This window comes from Neovison vison, chromosome 13 (genome assembly GCF_020171115.1).
Source record: "Neovison vison isolate M4711 chromosome 13, ASM_NN_V1, whole genome shotgun sequence".
NCBI lineage: Eukaryota > Metazoa > Chordata > Mammalia > Carnivora > Mustelidae > Neogale > Neogale vison.
In genome coordinates, this window is record NC_058103.1 from 111,771,864 (window position 1) to 111,792,688 (window position 20,825).

Sequence of the window (20,825 nt, forward strand, 5' to 3'; positions counted from 1 at the left end):
GACTGGGTATGTAATCTAGAGAATGTCTCTGGCCTAGGTAAACCAGAACACAGGTGTGTAGAGACGGTGGTCCCAAGAACAAGCAGAGCCTTCATCTCCTGGGATTCGGACGCAAGAACATAATGAATTCAGCAATATGGGCGAATTACTATAATCTACTTTAAAGGTTTCTAAAATTCTCCAATCTTCACAATAAACATATATACTTTCTAAAATACATTTTCATTTATTTTATTATCCTTTCAATAATTATAGATCAAGCTGCATTTTACATCATATAGGAGTCTCTTGTTTCTAAATGATATTGGTATTTTAGATGTGTATATACATTCTATCTTCCCCCCCCCCTTTTAAGAATCACAAAGATTTTGTAAATCATGCTCAACACTTCACGGAAGTGACTTACAAAATGAAATAATTCTTATTGGCAAAAAATAATCTTGTCTTTTTCCCACTCAAAATGAGAACAAAACAAAGCAAACAAACAAGAATTTCATATGTCATTTTCCTCTCTATTATGTATTTTCTACTTATAATAAAATGCATGCTCACTGTAAAATTAATTTATACAACAAAAATTGCACTAAAATTTTTATAAAGTTATTCAATTTAATTTCTCAAAGTTAGCCATGGTTCTTTTATGATTTTTGTTTATTTATGAACAGAATATAAGACAACACAATTAGGAATAAAACTGATAAAACATCAGTTTTACATTACTGACGTGATTGCAGAAAAAAGAAGTCAAATTTTATTTTGTGGAGACACTTTTATCTGTAGAAATGAGGTTAAGGGATGCTTTGACTCTGATAAGCCTCTTTAGCAAAGTACAGCTTATAGATTACAAAAGGTAAGATGCTCATATTCTGAGCAATTATTTTGTTAATAATTTCTCCTCTAAGAAACTGGAATCTAAGCTGAAAAGTTCTAATATGTTACTTTTTGAACAATAAGGACACAGGAAAATAAGTGAATGCCTTTTCTGTTCATAACTATATAGGAAAATTAAAATGAGTCCCCAAAATAAAACAATAAGGCTTCTTGCCAAAGGTGATGACTAGTATTTTTAGACCATCAATATTCCAATCAACTCTTTTTTTTTTTTTTAAAGATTTTATTTATTTATTTATTTGACAGAGAGATCACAAGTAGGCAGAGAGGCAGGCAGAGATAGAGGAGGAAGCAGGCTCCCTGAGGAGCAGAGAGCCTGATGCGGGGCTCAATCCCAGGACCCTGAGATCATGACCTGAACCGAGAGCAGAGTCTTAACCCACTGAGCCACCCAGGTGCCCCTAATCAACTAACTCTTAATACAACAGGAACAAAGCATGTTTGCCTCCATTTGCCATATATCTTTTCTCTTTTTCCTCTACTATGTTAACCAGTGCACAACTAATGAAGTTTCATTTTTCTCATTATCCTCTGGTTTTTCCTGGTGGGATTATGTGAACTATGACTTTCCCATACTCAAAAAAAAAACAAAAAAAACACATTTTGATAATTACAAGAAAAAAACATGCTTCTTGTTTTGAAGCATTTTTCATGTACCTTGAAATGCACTTTTTAGAAAAAACAAACAAAGAACCTAGGGGCATCTGGGAGGCTCAGCTGGTTCAGCATCAGGTCATGATCTTACGGTCATGAGATCAAGGCCTGTGTCAGGCTCTGAGCTCAGCAGGGAGTTTGCCTGAGATTCTCTCTCCCTCTGCCTGTGCCTCTTCCCATGCTCACACACTCAACAGATAGATAAATAAATAAATAAATAACATCTGTTTAAAAAAATCTCTTTACCGTCCTGTAGGTATCATTTTGCATTATTTCTGGACAAAAGCATCAGAAAGATCTGCAGAACAAAGATTGGGTAGAATGTGACCTTTGAAATTTGTTACAAACACGAAGACAGAACAACGGTATAATAAGTCCTTGAGTATAAAAACGGTTTGAGTTTGGGGCTCCAGAGTGGCTCAGTGAGATGAACACCCAACTCCTGATTTCAGGTCAGGTCACGATCTTGTGAGATCGAGCGCCACGACAGGCTCCCCACTCAGCAGTGAGTCTGTATCTCTCTCCCCAACCTCTACCTGTCTTCCTCTCCTCCTCCCCATGCCCCCACTTGAGCGCTCCCTAAAATAAATATATAAGTCTTAAAAAAAAAAAAAAGCTTAATTTCAGGTCCAATTTGCTCATGAGAGTAATCATCATATAAGGCTGTAAAAGCTAAAGTTATTCAGGTAAATTGTTGTATCTGAAAACGTAAACAGAGACCAAAAATTATTTGCCTATCTTTGGAAGAGACTGAGTACTTTGTTTTTACTTATACAGTTTGTTAACAGACACAAATTATTACTGACCTAAGTAACTTGCTCAGTAAGTCCAAATAGAGAGAGTGAATAACGGTAAAGAAGATGATTCAGTAATTCAAGAAGAGTGCAATATAGAGTATGCTTGTTAGGATAGAAAACATGTTCTGGAAACAAATTAGGATAGATTTATCATGTACTGTATGTGACACTTGTTCTCCAATTCAAACTTTAAATGAAAATGTGTATATAGGGCACCTGGGTGGCTCAGTGGGTTAAAGCCTCTGCCTTTGGCTCAGGTCATGATCTCAGGGTCCTGGGATTGAGGCCCACATCTGGCTCTCTGCTCAGCAGGGAGCCTGCTTCCCTCTCTCTCTCTGCCTGCCTCTCTGCCTACTTGTGACCTCTGTCTCTCTGTCAAATAAATAAATAAAATATATGAAAAAAAAAAAAAGAAAATGTGTATATAAATTTCTAAAGACTCCACCAAAAAAAAAAAAAAAAAAAAACCCAGAATAAAAAAATTAACTCAGTAAATTTGTGGGATACAAAATCAATACACAAAGATGTGGTACACTTCAATACATAAATAACAAATTATCAGAGAAATTAAGAAATTTAAACTTGTATCAAGAAAAATAAAATGGGGGTGCCTGGGTGGCTTAGATGGCTAAGGGTCTGCCTTCAGCTCAGGTCATGATCCCAGGGTCCTGGGATAGAGTCTCATGTCAGGCTCCTGGCTCAGGGGAGCCTGCTTCTCCCTCCCCCTCTGCCTCTGCCTTTTCCCTGTTCTTGCTCTCTCTCTCTCTCTCTCTCTTTCTAATGAATAAATCTTTAAAAAAGAATAAAATATCTAGGAATAAATTTAGTCAATTAGATGAGCATCCATACTCTGAAAAGTTTAAGATATTAATGAAAGAAATTGGAGAAGACACAAATAAATGAAAGATATGCCATGCTCATGGTTCAGAGGAGTATCATTAAAATATTCATACTCTCCAAAGCGGTATCTAGATTCAGTTCATTCCTTATGAAAATTCCAATGTCAGTTTTCACAGAAATAGAAGGAGCAACCTTAAAACTCACATGGAACCACAAAATTCCAAATAGACAAAGCAATCTTGAGGACGAAAACTGCAGGCATTACGATATTACAAAGATGTAAGAATCTCAACAGTATTGTATGGCATAAAAACAAGACACTAGAGCAACAGAACAAAACAGAGTCCAGAAACAAAATCACACATATTGATTTATGATAAAGGAGCCAACAATATACAATGGGGAAAAGAGTCTCTCTTCTTGTGTTAGGGGAAAATGAACAGCTACATGCAAAGGAATCACACTAGACCATGATCTTTTACCACACACAAAAAATTAATAAGAAATTAACTAAAGGCTTGAATATAAGAACTGAAACCATAGACTCCTAAAAGAAAACCTAGGTGGTAAAGTCCTAGAGATGGGTCTTGGTGATGATTTTTTTTAGATTTGACACAAAAAGCAAAAGCAATGAAAAAAGAAATAAATAAGTGGGACTATATCCAACTAAAAAACTTCTGCACAGTTGGGCACCTGGGTGACTCAGTTCGTTAAACCTCTGTCTTCAGCTCAGGTCATGGTCTCAGGGTCCTGGGATCAAGACTCGCATCGGGTTCTCTGCTCAGTGGAGAGCCTGCTTCCCCCCTCTCTCTGCCTGCCTCTCTGCCTACTTGTGATCTCTGTCAAATAAACAAATAAAATCCTTAAAAAAACAAACCAAACAAAACAAAACTTTTGCACAGTAAAGTGAACCATCAACAAAATGAAAAGCTAACGTGCTGAGTGAAAGAATATATTTGCCAATCATATATCTGGTAAGAGACTACTACCTAAAATATATCAAGAACTCTTAGAACTCTATAGCTAGAAAACAAACAACATGATTTAAAAATGGGCAGAGGATCTGCGTAGACATTGTCCCAAAAAAAGATATAGGTGTGGCTATAAGGTACATGAAAAGCTGTTCACCATAATCCATCATCAGAGAAATGCAAATCAAAACCAAGTGATCACACCTCACAACTGTCAGAAGGGCTATCATCAAAACCATAACAATAATAAGTGTTGACAAGGATGTGGAGAAAAGGGAAAACTTCTACAATGTTGGTGGGAATGTAAATGGAAAATAATATGGAGTCACTTCAAAAAATTAAAAACCTCACTACCAAATCACCCAGAAATTCCACTTCTGAGTATTTATCCAAAGAAAACAAAAGCATTAATTTGGAAAATGACATATACTTCCATGTTCACAGTACCATTATTTATAATAGTCAAGACACAGAAACAACCTCAATGTTGTTCAATGGATACAAAAAAATGTGGGGTATGTGTGTTTGTGTGTTTGTGTTTGTGTGTGTGTGTGTGTGTGTGTGTGTGTAAATACAACATTATTCGGCTATAAAAGAGTACAATCTTTCCAGATGCAATAACATGGATGGATCTTGAGAGCATAATGCTAAGTGAACTAAGTCAGAGGAAGACAAATACTGTATGATCTTATTTACATGGAGAATCTGGGAAAACAAAAACAAAAACAAAAACAAAACATGAAGCTCATCGATCCAGAGAACAGACTGGTGGTAGCCAAAGGTAGGGGATGGTGGGAGAGGAAAATTCGTGAAGGAGGTCAAAAGGTACAAACTTTCAGTTGTAAAATAAATAAGCTATGGGATTATAATGTACTTATGGTGACTATAGTTAATAACATTGTATTACACATTTGAAATGTGGCGATCCTAAAAGTTCTCATCACAAGAAAGAAAAAACACATAACCATGTATGGTGATGGACGTTAACTAGACTTCCTGTGATGATTATTTCATCATATATACAAATATTGAATCTTTATATTGAACACCTGAAACTTAGATGTTATATATCAATTATACTTCAGTAAAAAAGTATATGTAAATAATGGAGGTAGCATTTGAATAATTTATTAAATATAAGAGACCAAAAATAATATGAATTCTTTCACTGAAAGGAAACTTCTGTCATTTTAATGTGAAAAGTTTGTTTGTTTATTTTACCACTTAGGGTCAAGGTAGAGTTTTTACAAATCTGAGAAAGGTCATGAAAGAGTAGATTCTGTAAAAGTAAGAGAGGGAAGGGGGTGACTATCCCTCACTGTCCTCTTCACTCTCCTCTTGTGTAACAAAGCAAAGCCAGTCATGGAGACATGGAAAGTTGTAGTAGATGCAGTTAATAATAAAAACAATAATATTTATTACATAATCATATGTCAAAAATGGTTGAATTGCTTTCCATTTCTTTCCATTTCCTCACTGATCCCACCAATAGTATTCTTGCAGTACTAATATATTTATTTTACGTGTTGGAAATCTGATCTGGCAACACAGCAGACTAAGTTGATATAGTCTACTACAGAAGTATTGAAAAAATTTTTAATATGTAAAAGAGCCCAAAAGGAACAGATTCTCCAGGTGCCTGTGGGATGAAAAGGAACTTACTGCCCGAATTGTGAAAGCTGATTCTGTGGAAACCCAAAGGTTGTGTTTGGGATCCAGTTAGACTCCATGGGCTACAAACTTTCAGACATGATACTTAGATGTGCCTTTTACTTGATGTGGGCATTGAGGGTAGTAATGAGAGGTTAAGCATTTTTAGATCATGTTTTTCTCTTTCAGGACAGAATTATTAACTCTAAAATTTAAAGACAAAGATGCTACCAAAAAAAGGGCATTGCAGGCCAGTATCTCCCATGAACATAAAGGCCTCAACAAAATCTTAGCGAACTGAATTCAACATACAGTCTTTAAAAATCATGCCCCATGGTCAAGTGGTCAAGTATGATTTACTCCAGGGATGCAAGTGTTGTTTAATATTCACAAATCAATGTGATAAATCCCATTAACAAGAGAAATAATAAAAATACATGTAATCATTTTAACAGATGCATAAAAAGCATTTGACAAAATATAAAATCCATTCACGATAAAAACTCTCAACAAAGTGGGTTTAACATACCTCAATATAATAAAGGCCATATATGAAAAACCCACAGCTAACATCATACTCAATGGTGGAAAACTGAAAGCATTTCCTCTAAGATCAGGAACAAAACAAGGAGGTCCACTCTTGCCACATTTATTTAACATAGTACGGGAAGGTCTAGCTGCAGCAATCAGACAAAAGAAAAAAAGGAAATAAAAAGCATCCAGATTGGTAAGGAAGAAATAAGACTGTCACTGTTTATAGATACCATGATACTGCATATAGAAAACCCTAACATCTCCACCACAAAACTATTAGCACTGATCATTTGGCAAAAGTTACAGGATACAAAATTAATAAACAGAACTTTGTTGTGTTTCTATACACTAATAATGAAGTAGCAAAAAGAGAAACTAAGAAAACAACCAAGAAAACAACTGTACCAGAAATAATAAAATACCTAAGAATAAATTTAACCAAGAAGGTGAAAAGCCTATATTCTGAAAACTGTTAAGATGTTGTTGAAAGAAATTGAAGGTGATGCAAGGTATGGGAAAGGTATATCATGCTCTGTTAGAAGAATAATGTCAACACTAGGGACACCTGGGTGGCTCAGTAGGTTAAAGCCTCTGCCTTTGGCTCAGGTCATGATCATGGGGTCTGGAATCCGGTCCTGTATTGGGCTCTCTGCTCAGCAGGGAGCCTGTTTCCACCTCTCTCTCTGCCTGCCTCTCTGCCTATTTGTGATCTCTGTCAAATAAATAAATAAAATATTTAAAAAATAATAAAACAAAATTTAAAAAATAAGCCACAAATCTAAATAGACATTTTTTTCCCAAAGACATACAGATGGCCAACAGACACATGAAAAGATGTCCAACATCACAATCCATCAGGGAATACTAATCTAAACTACAATGAGATATCACTTCCACCAGTCAAAATGGCTAGTATCAAAAACAAGAAATAGCAAGTGCTGGTAAGGATCTGGGGAAAGGGAACCATCATTCACTATTAGTAGAAATGTAAGTTGCTGCAGCTACTGTGCACACAGTATGGAATTTCCTCAAAAAATTAAAAATAGGAGTACCATACAATCCAGTCATTCCAATATTGAGTGCTTACACAAAGAAAGTGAGAACGCTAATTGGGAAAAGATATCCTTATTCTTATTGTAGCATTATTTAAATAGTCAAGATATGAAAGCAACCCATGTGTCCGTCCATAGATGAATGGACAAAGAAGAAGTGGTACACACACACACACACACACACACACCCCACAATGGAATATTACTTGTCCATAAAATAGAATGAGATCTAGCCAATTGTGACAAAAGAAAGGACTTAAACATCATTAGGCTAAGTGAAATAAGTTGAAGAAAGACAAATAGCATACAATTTCACTCATATGTGGAATAAGCAAGCAGAGGAACAAAAAAAGAGAGAGAAACCAAGAGAAGATTATTGACTATAGAGAACAAACTGATAGTTACCAGAGGGCAGGGGTGGGGGGTGCGGGGGAAGGAGGAAACAAGTGACAGGGATTAAGGAGGGCAGCTGCTGCAATGAGCCATGGGTGTTGCATGGACGTGTTAAATCACTGTATTGTACACCTGAAACCAAAGTCATACTGCATGTTAACTGGAATTTAAACAGAAACTTTAAAAAAAACAATAATGAAAAACAAATGAACATTCAAACAAACAAGACCCTTAAAAAGAATAAAATGGTGATTGCCAGAATGGAAGTGAGTGGAGGGATGGGTGAAACAGATTAAGGGTATTAAGATATACAAACTTCCAGTTTACAATAAATATATCAGAGATTTAAAAAAATACAGCATAGGGAATATATTCAATAAATTGCAATAGCATGTTTGGGAACAGATGGAGACTGCACTTAGCATGGTAAGTACTGAATAATGCATAGAATTATCAAATCCGTGCTAGACACCTGAAACTAATATAACGATGTTAATTATACTTCGGTATTTTCAGTAAACATTTAGGGAACATCCACATTAAAATCAACAGTAGGGATCAGCTTAATCCATTTGTTGAAGAAGAGGGAACATAAAACTCAAACTGCATGAATGAACCTTGTAAAAGAAAGGAAGAAGGACTTTTAAAAAGTAAGAGAACTAAGCTCAAATGCATTTTGGGAAGTATAAATTGACTGAATTCACACGTAAAAAGGCAAATTCTCAGACTGAATTTGAAATTAAGCTATATGAGAGGGATGCCTGGGTGGTTCAGTGGGTTGAGCGTCTGCCTTGGGCTCTGGTCATTATCCCCAGGTCCTGCTCTGAGTCTGTTTCTCCCTGTGCCTCTGCACCTCCCCCTGCTCGTGCTTGGTTGCTCTCACATCTCTCTCAAATAAATAAGTAAAATATTAAAAAATAAATAAAGTTAAACTATGTGAGATACACAGGGTGTCTGGGTGGTTTGGTTTGTGAAGTGGCTGACTCTTGATTTTGGCTCAGGTAAAGATCTCAGGGCTGTGAGATCTAGGCCCAGGTTGGGCTCTGTACTGGGCATGGAGCCTGCTTGGGATTTTTCTCTCCCTCTCTCCTTTTCACCTCCTCTCCCTCTCTGGGGAGAAGAAGAAGAAAAAAAAAAGCTATGTAAGATACACATAAAACACATTAAGAATTAAAGAAGGGGCCAGAGAAAGTTCTATCAAGGAAATATTGACCTTATTAATTTGGTAGAGCAGTATTAGTAGAATAGAGAAAATATTTTAAAGAAAAACCATTTAAGGGCACCTGGGTGGCTCAGTGTGTTAAAGGCTCTGCCTTCAACTCAGGTCATGATCCCAGGGTCCTGGGATTGAGTCCCGCATCGGTCTCTCTACCTGCCTCTCTGCCTACTTGTGATCTCTGTCAAATAAATAAATAAAATCTTAAAAAAAAAAAGTTTAAGAAAAATCCATTTAAGAAATTAATGAGATTATTAGCAAAGTTGAAAGAAATAATTTATTGGGAATATAGAAGTCCCAAATCTTATATACCCAACAAAAAAATGCTCCTATAGTATATCTACAAAACTGATTATGGAAGCCATAAAATGGTCAATTAAATGCTAATCACTGAATATACAGTCTATGTGCTTTGAATACAAGGTAGGAACAACAATAAAGGTCATATGGTTTGTCTTTGGGAGAATAAACACTCTAAATTGAGGAGTCAAAATAATAATTGCATCATTTATTAAATCATTATTTTCCTCTTTCAAAGAGGAAAAGCTGTGATAGATACACAGGTACATGCATTTTTTCTTATGTTGTAAAATATTCTTTTGTGTATATTCAATAATTAATAAACATTAGTGAACTATATATTCAACTCAGTATATTAGAAAAGTATCTTCAGGATAAATACAAAGAGGACAGAAGATGAATCTAAATAAGAAAAAAATAAAACAGAAAACAATATGGAGTCAACAAACACCAGAGACATCTCTTGGAGTACTGACCAGAAGAGAGAAAGAAAGACCAACAGACAAGATGAAAACAGCACAAACTCTTAAATCATGAACAATTTTTTGGAATTTGAAATTTTAGGAAAAGAAAACAATGTTCTGGAAAAAATACAAATGATCAAAATTGACTCAAAAACAAATGTTTAAAGAACATGGATGGGATCATTGAATTATTTGAGGGTAGCCAAATAACCACCCTCAAAAAAATTACAAGATGGTTTTAGAGGTACTCATCTTTCAAGGCATAGCAACAATTTATTTTACACAAATTGTTCCAGTGAAGTGATAAAAAGAAAAGTTTCCCAACTTATTTTAACTAGTTAACTGATGCCAAAATTGCTCAAAGACACAGAAAACCATAGGCCAGAGGTGCAAAATCTTACATAATTACAAGGCCAAGAGTTTCAGTAACTTGCCCAAGTTCCCACAACTAGTCAACAGTGAAGCTGGACCTACATCTATCTCAAGAGACAGACTGTGCTCTTGAAGGAGGATAGAAACAGGACCAAGAACAATACTCGCAAGCAAGACAACAGTATTTAAATGTGTGGATAGAAGGATCCCCCACCAGTACACACTGGAAGCTGACCCTCAGTGGCAAAGGGGGCAGGGAGGCCCTGGACTCAGTCCCCGCTCTGGATACCCCATTGCGACTCCCTCCCCCAACTTCTCTTGACTACCACCTGCTCTGTTTGGGGAGACACATTCCTTTTTGATTCTCACAAACTGTGAGATAAGCATTATTACTTTCATTTTACAGATGAGATGAACAAGTCTCGGGGACACAAAAAGTATTGAAAGGAAATGACTTCTCAAAGGTAATAAGAGGTAGAGCCAAAATTCAGATTCAGGCCCTTATCACTTTAACTCTCAGTTATGTGGCTTGACATAGTTCTTGCTCCTGAAGAGACGTCCAGACTACCTGCATATTGTGAGCCTGCATATTGTGAGCCTGCAGCTTCCTGACCGAACCCCAGGCACAAGACAGGTGTGCTGGCCTGCTTCCTGTTTCCAGATCACCTTTCTAGGATTATGCTAGGAACAGGGCCCAGGTCTGATCTAATGATTCCCATACATAGTTCTTGTAAGTCCCTTTCATCAGGCCTGATCCTGATCTCGTTACTGGAAGGAGGACCTCTACTCTGCTTGACAAACTAAACTTGATTGAGAATTGACACTTCCTGGAAGCAAGCCCTTAGACCAGCCCCTCGTGGTAGTTAGATATGAATTAACTATATAGAATAAATGGGGTTCTAGAATTCCTTTCAGTCTTGGTGATTTGCATTCCTCACTCTACTGGAGTTTCACATAACCTTCATCTGACACTGTCAGTTTAAATACTCCCACATTAGTAGCTTCCATTATGACCTGTAACAATACGGCATGCAAAACATATTAGCTCAGCTCCCCTATGACCATATTACAAGCTTCATGATGGCAGGGATTTATAGCAGGGTTGTTCAAGGTCTCATTTCCAGAATCTGAAACAATGCCTGACACAGTACACACTTAGTTTATATCTGACTTACTAAACAGTTCTCCTTGGATTGCCCCCTCTGTTGGGGGCTACACGTAGGAAACTATCACTTTGTGGCAACAAGCCCAAAGCTGGGTAGTACAGTGTCAGGAAGACTACTATTATATGGGGACTAGATCATTACCCCTTCCTGAGCTATTAGGCCAGATAGAAATGTTCAGAAACTATGGTCTTTAGGGGCTCTTTAGACTGAGATTTCCAATCAGCCCCAGTAGCTCCCGGTGGGTGAGGAGGAACTCGTGATGGCTGGGCTACCTGGCATTTTCCCCCACTGTTCACAGAGCATCACTGTAGGCAGTGTCTGCTAGCCCACTGTCACCTTACATCAGACTTTAGAGCCCTGCCCTGCTGTGCAAGAGCTGACTGGACATTTTACCATATATCTCTTTAATTAAAATAGATTTGCTACCATTTGATATTTTCCACATGACCAAGCCGTTTTCCTTCATATAAAAACACACATTTCATGCTTTCACATTGAGGGTGCCTGGGAAGACTTCCAGCATGGAAAAGTGGACATTATTTGCTTCAGCATTTGCGTAGTTGTCCATGTAATGACTTAATGTGACAGCTTGTCAACAGTGACATTTAATATGCCCGTTGTGCAGAAGTCATCTTTCATTTAATTTTTGAGACATGGGCCCCAGAGAAATGGTCTTTATGAATTTTAGAGGGAATTGAAGGACTCCATTGATCCACCCAACACCCACACAGAAAAGTCTTTTACATAGGTCTTCTGAAACTAAAGAAATACTATGTATTTTTAAGTGGATGAAAAGTAGATCGATAACTAATTTAACCATAAAGAAAGAGTATGCTCCCTGTTCAGGGCCTCAGAAAAGGGAATAGAATTCTTATTTCCATCTTGTTCCTATTAACTTTTCAGAGGAATGAGTATTTGTGGCTCAGACCAAAAACATCGTATTTTAATTTTTTTTTCAAAAGGAGTAGTATAGGAGTTTAATCATAAAAACCCTCAACCTTGATTACCCCTTCAAAAGAAAAGACGAGATACTTCAAGAATAGGCAAGCATTATGGGGGTTTCTCATATGCCAGAGGATGTTTAATTTCTCTTGTATCCAAGTTTTACTCAAATAGTACATAGCATCGTAAAGCTACTAGATAAGGATAAGACCCTTGGGAAAGAAGCCACATTTTTTAATCCTTGGGTACAGCAGAAAAAGTTTTAACTTGCTGTAGCACCTAGATATTCAGATAGGCATATACTGTAGCATGGATGTGCATGGGGAGTTGGGGGCGTTTGCTAACAGAGACCTAGGAAAGCTTTGCTTTTGGGTGGAAGAAGACAATGACAGGAAGAAGACAATATGAAACATACATATAAATAATGGTGTTAAATGCCAAGTGTATGGAAATTTAAAGCAAGTATTATTACTGGCAAATTTTTATTCTACAGGAAAGATAAAGCCACTAAAATTGGGAGAGGTAGAGTATATATGAGTTCTCCTAAGGGAGGACACATAACTTGTCTCTATTTGTAGCACAGTAGAGTGGCTGGGAAGGAAGGAGTTACCAGGGCACAATATCCACTGCAAATTAGAATTGCCTGATAACTTTTTTTTTTTAAACCCTTGTACCCAGACTACATCTGAAGCCAATTAAATCAGAATGACTAGGAGTGAGACTCAGGCATCTGCATGGTTTAGAGCCCTCACAGGTGATTGTAATGAACCAAATTTAAGAATCCCTGACCTAGATATCTGCAGCCTACTTGTATTTTCTAATCATGTTGGTTCTTTCAAAGTATCTACCTCACACCAGACTAAGCAGAGGGATCAAAGTATTTACCAAGAAAAACAAACAAGATATGGTGTTACACTTAAGAATATCAGCCTCTGAAGGAAAGGTTTATGCAAAATAACAAAATTGACTGCTTACAAAAATAATAAAACCAACACCTTGCATTTATTGTTTTCTACTATACTCTAAGCTATGCCGAGTGTTAAACACATTTCCCCTCCCTTCATAATTTGTCTTATGACCTCACTAGACAGATGAGAGAAATCAGACTCAGAGAAATTAGAAAATTTGCCAAGTAGAACAATGCTAGTTTTAACTGTACAGATGGGACTCGCCCCAAGCAACCTTCATTCATGTCATACTACACCATGGAGGTCATGATAGAAGGCTAGAAGAGCCCAGAGGAGGAAACTTAAAATTCAGTCAGAAGAGGAGGAAGACATCTGGGGTCAGCCCCAGAAAGGAGGCAAAACTTGAACCTTACGAATCATAGTAGGACTTTTCTCAGGGGGAGAATTACAGATAAAATGTGTGAGGATGGACTAGCATTTGTAAAGATGGATAGGCACATGGATATTGGATCAGCAGAGGATCATCTGTACAATAGTGAAGCTGAGGTCCTGAGGAAATTTGTTTAGGGTCAGACTTTCCCCATGTTCCCAGTTATTTCTGGAATTTTGGGATCAACATCATGACTGAGTGGCTTGATCAGAATCACTCTCCACTGGACTATGATCAATACATAGTAATTGACTCTGCACCTACCAGTTCCTCATTGTTTAGTGATGTCCTAATCACCATAGCCAGGGAGAGTCCAGATTTCCGGGCAGCCAGAGTCTAAAATAAACAGAATTAGGAGTTATTGGCACATGATGTGGCTGCCATGAACACACGGCTCAGCAGCATGTGAAAAAGTAAGAATACAGACGATCATTGCTCATGTTTTAGCCAACAGGGACCTGCCATTTTGAAGAGTCGGCAAGTTCATCCAGAATGTGGAATCGTGGAACATCAAAGCTGAAAAGGTCCTTTTCTATTGTTGAACCCAACCTCTACACTTTGCAGATGACAAAACTGAGGCCCAGAAAGGCAGCTCCAAGTTTCCAGGCTAACAGGAGGCTTCTGTAACTTTGTTTTTCCCAAGGTGATCATGATCACATTCCTTCATAAAACATGGTCACTGGTACAGAGCCACAGGCTCTGTGTCATGGCCATGAAGCACAACTGAGGTTAGATGATTCTTGAATTGTTCACAATCCCCCAGAACATTCTTTCATCTCTAACCAGGATATTTTTTCTAAGTGTTCACTTTATGAACTGAAAAGCATTATACCCAGATTGGTTTTCTTAATGCAATGCTGCTAAATACAGTGATTTTAATTAAAAGTCCCTTTAGTTCCCCCACCATAAAATAGAGCCATTACGTTGCTCCTACCTGAAATGGGTGTGATATAATGCACTCAGCAGTGCTGTCAAGAACTTTGGAATCAGAAGTTTTACACGGGAATGTTCAGTATGTTATTCCACTAGGAGCAAATGGAAGTCATAATGGTATTCTGTACCCAGTCTTAAATCTATCTCCATGGAGGACAAAGCCATAAACTTAGATAAAACTTTAGTACAGTGCTAAGTGAGGGAGTCACTGTCCACTCATCTCCACCCTGACTGTGGGGTGGAGACTGTGTAAACCTATATAGGGATTACCTCTCCAAGCACTTACCCAAGACGATTTTCCAACTCTGACAACTATTATCCTTAAAATTATGTCTGTATTCTATTTTAGTCTGTTTTGACACCTGTCATATATATAATTTGGTGTATCTTTCAGAATTGAACTGGAGGTTAAATACTTGGAGAAACTAAATTTCTTATTCCTATGTCTCTTTTTTACTTCCCGATCTTGCCCTCTTTTATCCCAAGAATAAGTGCAGTGTGTATTAAGTACGAAAAATATTAAATTGAAAATCACTTACCATAGCCTGAATATTCCAAGTGTCAGAAGAAACCAAGCATAAAAAAATTAGAAATAAGAAATGTGAGAAGAGTATAATGATGTTAAAATAAACATAACACTTTAAAATAATGTTTGCACTATAGTGACAGAAATATGAGCTGTACAGACACGTCATGCTTTTCAGTATCTTTCCAATCACGATTTTACCTTTCCTAATTTAAAGCCAAAGTGATGGTTTTCACATGATGGTTTTCATAGCAAAATTAAAAATTGCTGATATAAGAAATTGTGTACAATGTTGCAAAAGGGAAATCTCTATTTCTCTTGGATAAAACAATTTTTTATGTCATAAACTACTAAGAATATGCTTCCAGAAAAAATGTGAAGACAATTGAGATAATAAAAAACATGCTGGTAGGTGATTTGTTTTTAGAATCTAATGCACACCATTATATTCTTTGCATCTTCATGTGGTCCCTTTGTTATAGGAGAGTTTGTTATTGAAAGTTATGTTCTGGCTTTATAAAGTTTTAAATAACTTGGGAGCCACAGATTTCCTTAGACAGCGGAATCACTTAATAATGTGACTAGATTTTAAGAAAATAAAGAATTAGTTAATGTTATCTGCTGCTTTTTAAAGTAGAAAAATTCACTGGGTTAAGGTGAGGAAGTCAATCAAGACTGAAAGTGTGCCTTAAGTTTGTGGTCATTTGCAACATTGTACATATCAAAGCCCAGCTGCAGCAGCTCACTTGGCATGCTGTGTGACTTTCTGCTCAATTACAGTGTCATTTTAACTCAGTTTGTAATTTCAACCAATATAAAAAACTGTCAAGGCGCATCTGTCTGGCTCTGTAGGTAGAGCATGCAACTCTTGATTTTGGGGTCATAAGTTCAAGTCCCACACTGGGGGTGTGGGTGGGTGGGAAGGAAAGCTTAAAAAAAAAAAAAAAGCTGTCAAAAGGTTGGAGTTATCTCATTCATCTAAAAGATTTTAAAGAAATGATAAATGCAATACTTGGTAGAATCCAGCATCTTATATATTTTATTCTATGAAATACAGGCAAGGCACTTAATGAGAAGGCCAAAATGACAGCTAATGAAGAAAATGGGGACACATGCAATCAGAGAATGAAACAGGAGTGACTTACCACATCTCGCACAATAGGCAAAGTCTTTTTCCTGCGGAGATCTGGCATACTGTCAATGCCATAAAGTCCTCGGCCAGCCCTGAAAGGAAAAATAGGAATGATTCCAATGGGAAACAGACTTCCTTTAAGGAAAAAAAAAAAAAAAAAAAAAAAAAAATCCCCCATTCATGGTAAAAAGGCTGTGAAAAAGATGAAATGTATACCGTGCTTTTCAACTGGTTCACAAAATAAGAACGATCCGGTCTCTAAGACTTCACCCAGGAAAAAGGAGAAAGACTCTAGCTACCAAAGTGCTCACTTGTATTCTTGGATAGTTCTATACATTAAAACTTTAAAATATCCCTGGCTTGGTTTGATATACAGTTTTTCTGTCAATATCACAGAGAACATTTTAAAAAATGGTTTCTTATATGAAACTTTGTATTTCCAAGAAGAGAGAGAACGAAACCATGGTCAGTGTAAGGTGTAAGTTTGGTCCTCAATAGTAAAACAGTTACCTATATTTGTAAAAGTATCATTCTTTTTTGATATTTTACATCTTCACAGATTAAACCCCAAAGTGGTATCTCAAAGAACCATAGCTGCATGTAAAATATATGTGGTAACCCTTATACCAGAATTTTCACTTACTTGAATTTATCCCACGGAAAAATGTCAATAAGAGATTGATTTATTGTACAAGGATATCCACTGTGACATTTATTTTTGTAATAGCAATAAAAGTTGGGTAACCTAAATATTTCTTGAATGAATTATATTATCCAATGGAAGGAACATAATAATCAAAGTAAATTAAATATATATGTGTATAAATGAAAAATATTCACAGTATGTTAAATGAAAAAAAAAAAAACCAACAAACCAAGTTTGTCTATTAGTAAATTTTATAGAATACCGTGTGCGTTTACATATGTACAGAAAATATCAAGAATGATATTCATTAAATCAATAACCAGAATTACCTTTGTGGACTGATACTCAGTGGAAAAAAAAAAGGGGGGGGGAGTCTCACTACGTTATAAATTCAGTAATAGCCAACATTTTTCTACTAAGCATCGCCGTTTCTGCAATTTAAAATAATCTTAAAATATATTTATCTTTGTTTATTAAAATGAGTTCAATACATTGAATTTGATTTTCGCTGGATCTGAGCTAGTCATTTCCTATCACCAAAAAGGTGCTCAAGTCACTGATGAACAGCTTCTCCTATGCTTATCTGACCTACAAAACTCCTGCTTAACTCTGGCTAAGGGTCAACTGTTTTTACTAGGAACACACAATTGAAAGTCTGGGGTATTAGATAGACAGCTCTGCTACTGTAACAGGCCACAACAGCATCTCACAGTCCAGTTTTTCTGTGACACAGAGATGGCCCCTTTGCTCCTGCTGCTTAGTTTAATTCAGGAGGTTTTGCCTTATTGGATTTTTCTTAGCAGCCATGGTCTTAACTCTAATATTTCTAGTTGCATTGGTCACTAGCTTGATGATATTGGATAATTCACTAAATTATCATACAACTCATGTGAAATAGAAGTATTAGTAAGGATAGAATGATAATAAATAGTAATGTTATAACATGCATGACTCAAACGGAAGATCAAATCCAATAATACATGTGAACAAGGAAAACCACTGCACATGTGTAAGAAGGATGTCAATGGTGAACAAATTATACTTCAGTTCATGAATTTTAACAAGAAGTTATCTTTAGGTTAGCTCATAGAACACAGGAAAAGGGTAACAATGGGGCAGAGAGGGGTGCCTGGGTTGCTCAGTGGGTTAAGCCTCTGCCTTTGGCAGGTCGTGGTCCCAGGGTCCTAGGATCAAGCCCCACATCAGGCTGTCTGCTCAGCAGGAAGCCTTCTTCCCCCCTCTGCCTGCCTCTCTGCCTCCTTGTGATATCTCTTTCTCTCTCTCTCTCTCTCTCTCTGTGTCAAACAAATAAATAAAATCTTAAAAAAAAAAAAAAACAGTGGGGCAGAGATCAAGACAGATGAGAAAAGAGCAACAGAAGAAATGAGATCCTGTCTACCACGGACTCTACAAAAGTTCACACAGCTTCCATCATTAACCTGAATAAAGCCAACTGACACTCTCTGAGTCAGTGGCAGTGGTAGTCATGACAGTCCAATATCAAGACTGAGATCACAAAAAACAATCATTAGCACTATGCCCTTAGGAACTATAAGAAATACCACTATCAAGTAGGGGAAAAGGGAAACTCTTTTTTTCAACACCCATTTTAAGAATGTGAGCCAGCTACTCCAACAGTGTAACTTCTTGCTTTCCTCTTATTCTTATGGAAAGCATAGTTTTTCCCTCTCCTTGCCAGTTCATGCTTGATTCTGCTGCATCCCAAACATCACATTCATGGGAAAAGGGCTATGCTAGTGGGTTTCTAGAAGGACCTTTTGAGTTTCATTTGCTCCAATATAAGGCTCTGATTCCAAGTGGTTTCTTGTGAAGAAAATTAATAATGACACAAAGTGTAATTAATAAATGTCTTTCCGCCACTATATGGCAATCATACTAACTAGCTGCCTTTGAATTTTCTGAAATGTTTTGACTGCTAAATAATGTGACTTTAATAACTATGTAAAAAAAAACAGTATTCAATTGTGGTAATGGTTAACAAAGTGATTTATAAACTACAAAATGTAGTATATAGATGGATCACTTTCTTTAATGATTTGTTTTCCCTCTCACAAACTTAATTCAAATTCCTAAGAGCACCTGGAATTTTGAGCAAACTTACACACTCACTAATTCAGGAATCCATTACACACACGTACTTTCTTGGGTCTTACACTTTACTCCTTAGCTTGTTTCATCAGAACAGAGGAAGCCATGGACCCAGGCCAAACCTGAGCATTATAGAATAATGACCCCAAGTTAGAAGACCTGTATCCAAAATTTATCTCTGTCCTGAGTCTGTCATTAATTTCATCAAATCCATATTTTGTAATTTGTAAAATTGCTATGCAATAAAATTATTCTCTTAATCTTCACAGCCTTAAAAATATTCAAAATCATGTTGTGTTTCTTATACTTTTCCTTTTCATTATTACTATAAGACATTTGTATAAACATATACTTTTCATTTGTTTATGCCTCAAGTAATAGTAAAACTTTCATTACAGATCTGAGCTTTAGAAAATGTTTCCCTAATGGCCTTACCTCAAGAGTGGAGAAGTGCTTGGTTAATACTATAGGGGTCCATACAACTGCAAAACATTTTTGTAATATTTATTGAAAGTGTTCCTAACCAAGAGACATCTGGGAGAAATTAAATTAAAAAAATAGTGAAGACCAGAAGTATCAATAGATAAATAAGTCTTTGACCTTCTAGGCAAGAAGTCAAGTTCAAGGAGATCAGTTAAAATCTAGAAGAAACAAGCTAGGCTCAGGGATGAAAAGCTCAGGGAGAGTCATCAAGAAAGGCAACAGCAGACAAAAAACTCCAGGGGTGAGATCTGATTCTAGGGAAGAACTGGTCTGATTTCAGTCCTTTTTGGTATAAGTGATTTGATTAAAAGCCGTTGCTAACCACCACAAACTAGCTAACAATCAATATTTATTTGGTACTTACCAGGAGCCAGATGTAATGCTAACAAATAGAATCAAACTTTACATATAGTCCTCATTTTATTCTCAAAAAAAAAAAAAAATCAGTAAAGTAGAGGCACACTTATTCAAGGAGGAAATGGATGAATGAATTGTTTAGAATCGTTCTTATAATTAGTCTAAATCACAGATAGCAGTATCTGGATTTGAACCCAAACTCTAGGGCTTATCATATCCTACTGCTTATACACTTAGATCATTTCATATTTAGAACAATAATATGAACCGAGGATTACAACTAATCCTTCCTATTTTTTTTTTCCTATTTTACTTTTAATGAAACAAAAGCAACTTACCCAGGCCTAGAAGTCTATGGCATGGCTTGATTTGCACTGAAAGACAGTGTTACCTGAAACTTCATCTTTCATTCATTCTCCCTAAAAAAGGAAAAATGTATGTATGTATGCCTATTATGTGTGTGTATGTGTATATGTGTATGTATGTATGTGTATACACATGTGTGTACATATGTATGTATATGTATGTATGTTCATATGTATGTGTATAACATATATGCATATATAAACACACATGTAACAGGCACACATACATACATTTTTCCTTTTTTAGGAAGATATGTCTATCCCAGTTACTCTAAAGTTGTTATCATTATTTGAAATGCTTTCACTGTATTCCAAGACACTATTATCTTCATATCAGAAACAATGTATCATTGAATAAAATAGTCCCAATCCTCCCCAAGCAGTTCCTCTTCAACTATATAAGAGTTCTCCCTAGGGAAAAAGAGTTCTCCCTAGACCATAGGCATTACAAATGAGATGAAAACATCAGATCTACAGAAATATTTGGAAAGTCAATCATCAAATCAAACTGAGAAAATGGATGCCTCGGTGGCTAAGTCAGTTAAGCATCTGACTCAGGTCTTGATCTCCAGGCTGTGAGTTCACGTCCTATGTTAGGCTCTATGCCTATTTTAAGTGAAGTGCACTTTAAATAAATAAATAAATAAACAAACAAACAGGGTAAAATTTAAAGAATGAAAAAATGGATACAATT

At 36.5% G+C, this 20,825-nt stretch overlaps 1 protein-coding gene across 2 annotated transcripts in view; it reads right to left on the bottom strand.

Annotated features, from left to right (window-relative positions):
• The window catches only part of UNC13C (unc-13 homolog C), a 599,404-nt gene that overhangs the window by 366,863 nt on the left and 211,716 nt on the right, over nucleotides 1-20,825 (bottom strand). For both annotated transcript variants that reach the window (XM_044230120.1, XM_044230119.1), the window contains exons 7-9: nucleotides 16,185-16,263; nucleotides 15,053-15,058; nucleotides 13,845-13,916 (exon numbers count right to left, since the gene is read on the bottom strand). In XM_044230120.1, the coding sequence (XP_044086055.1) occupies nucleotides 13,845-13,916; nucleotides 15,053-15,058; nucleotides 16,185-16,263 (157 nt within the window). The remainder of the gene's footprint in view (nucleotides 1-13,844; nucleotides 13,917-15,052; nucleotides 15,059-16,184; nucleotides 16,264-20,825) is intronic.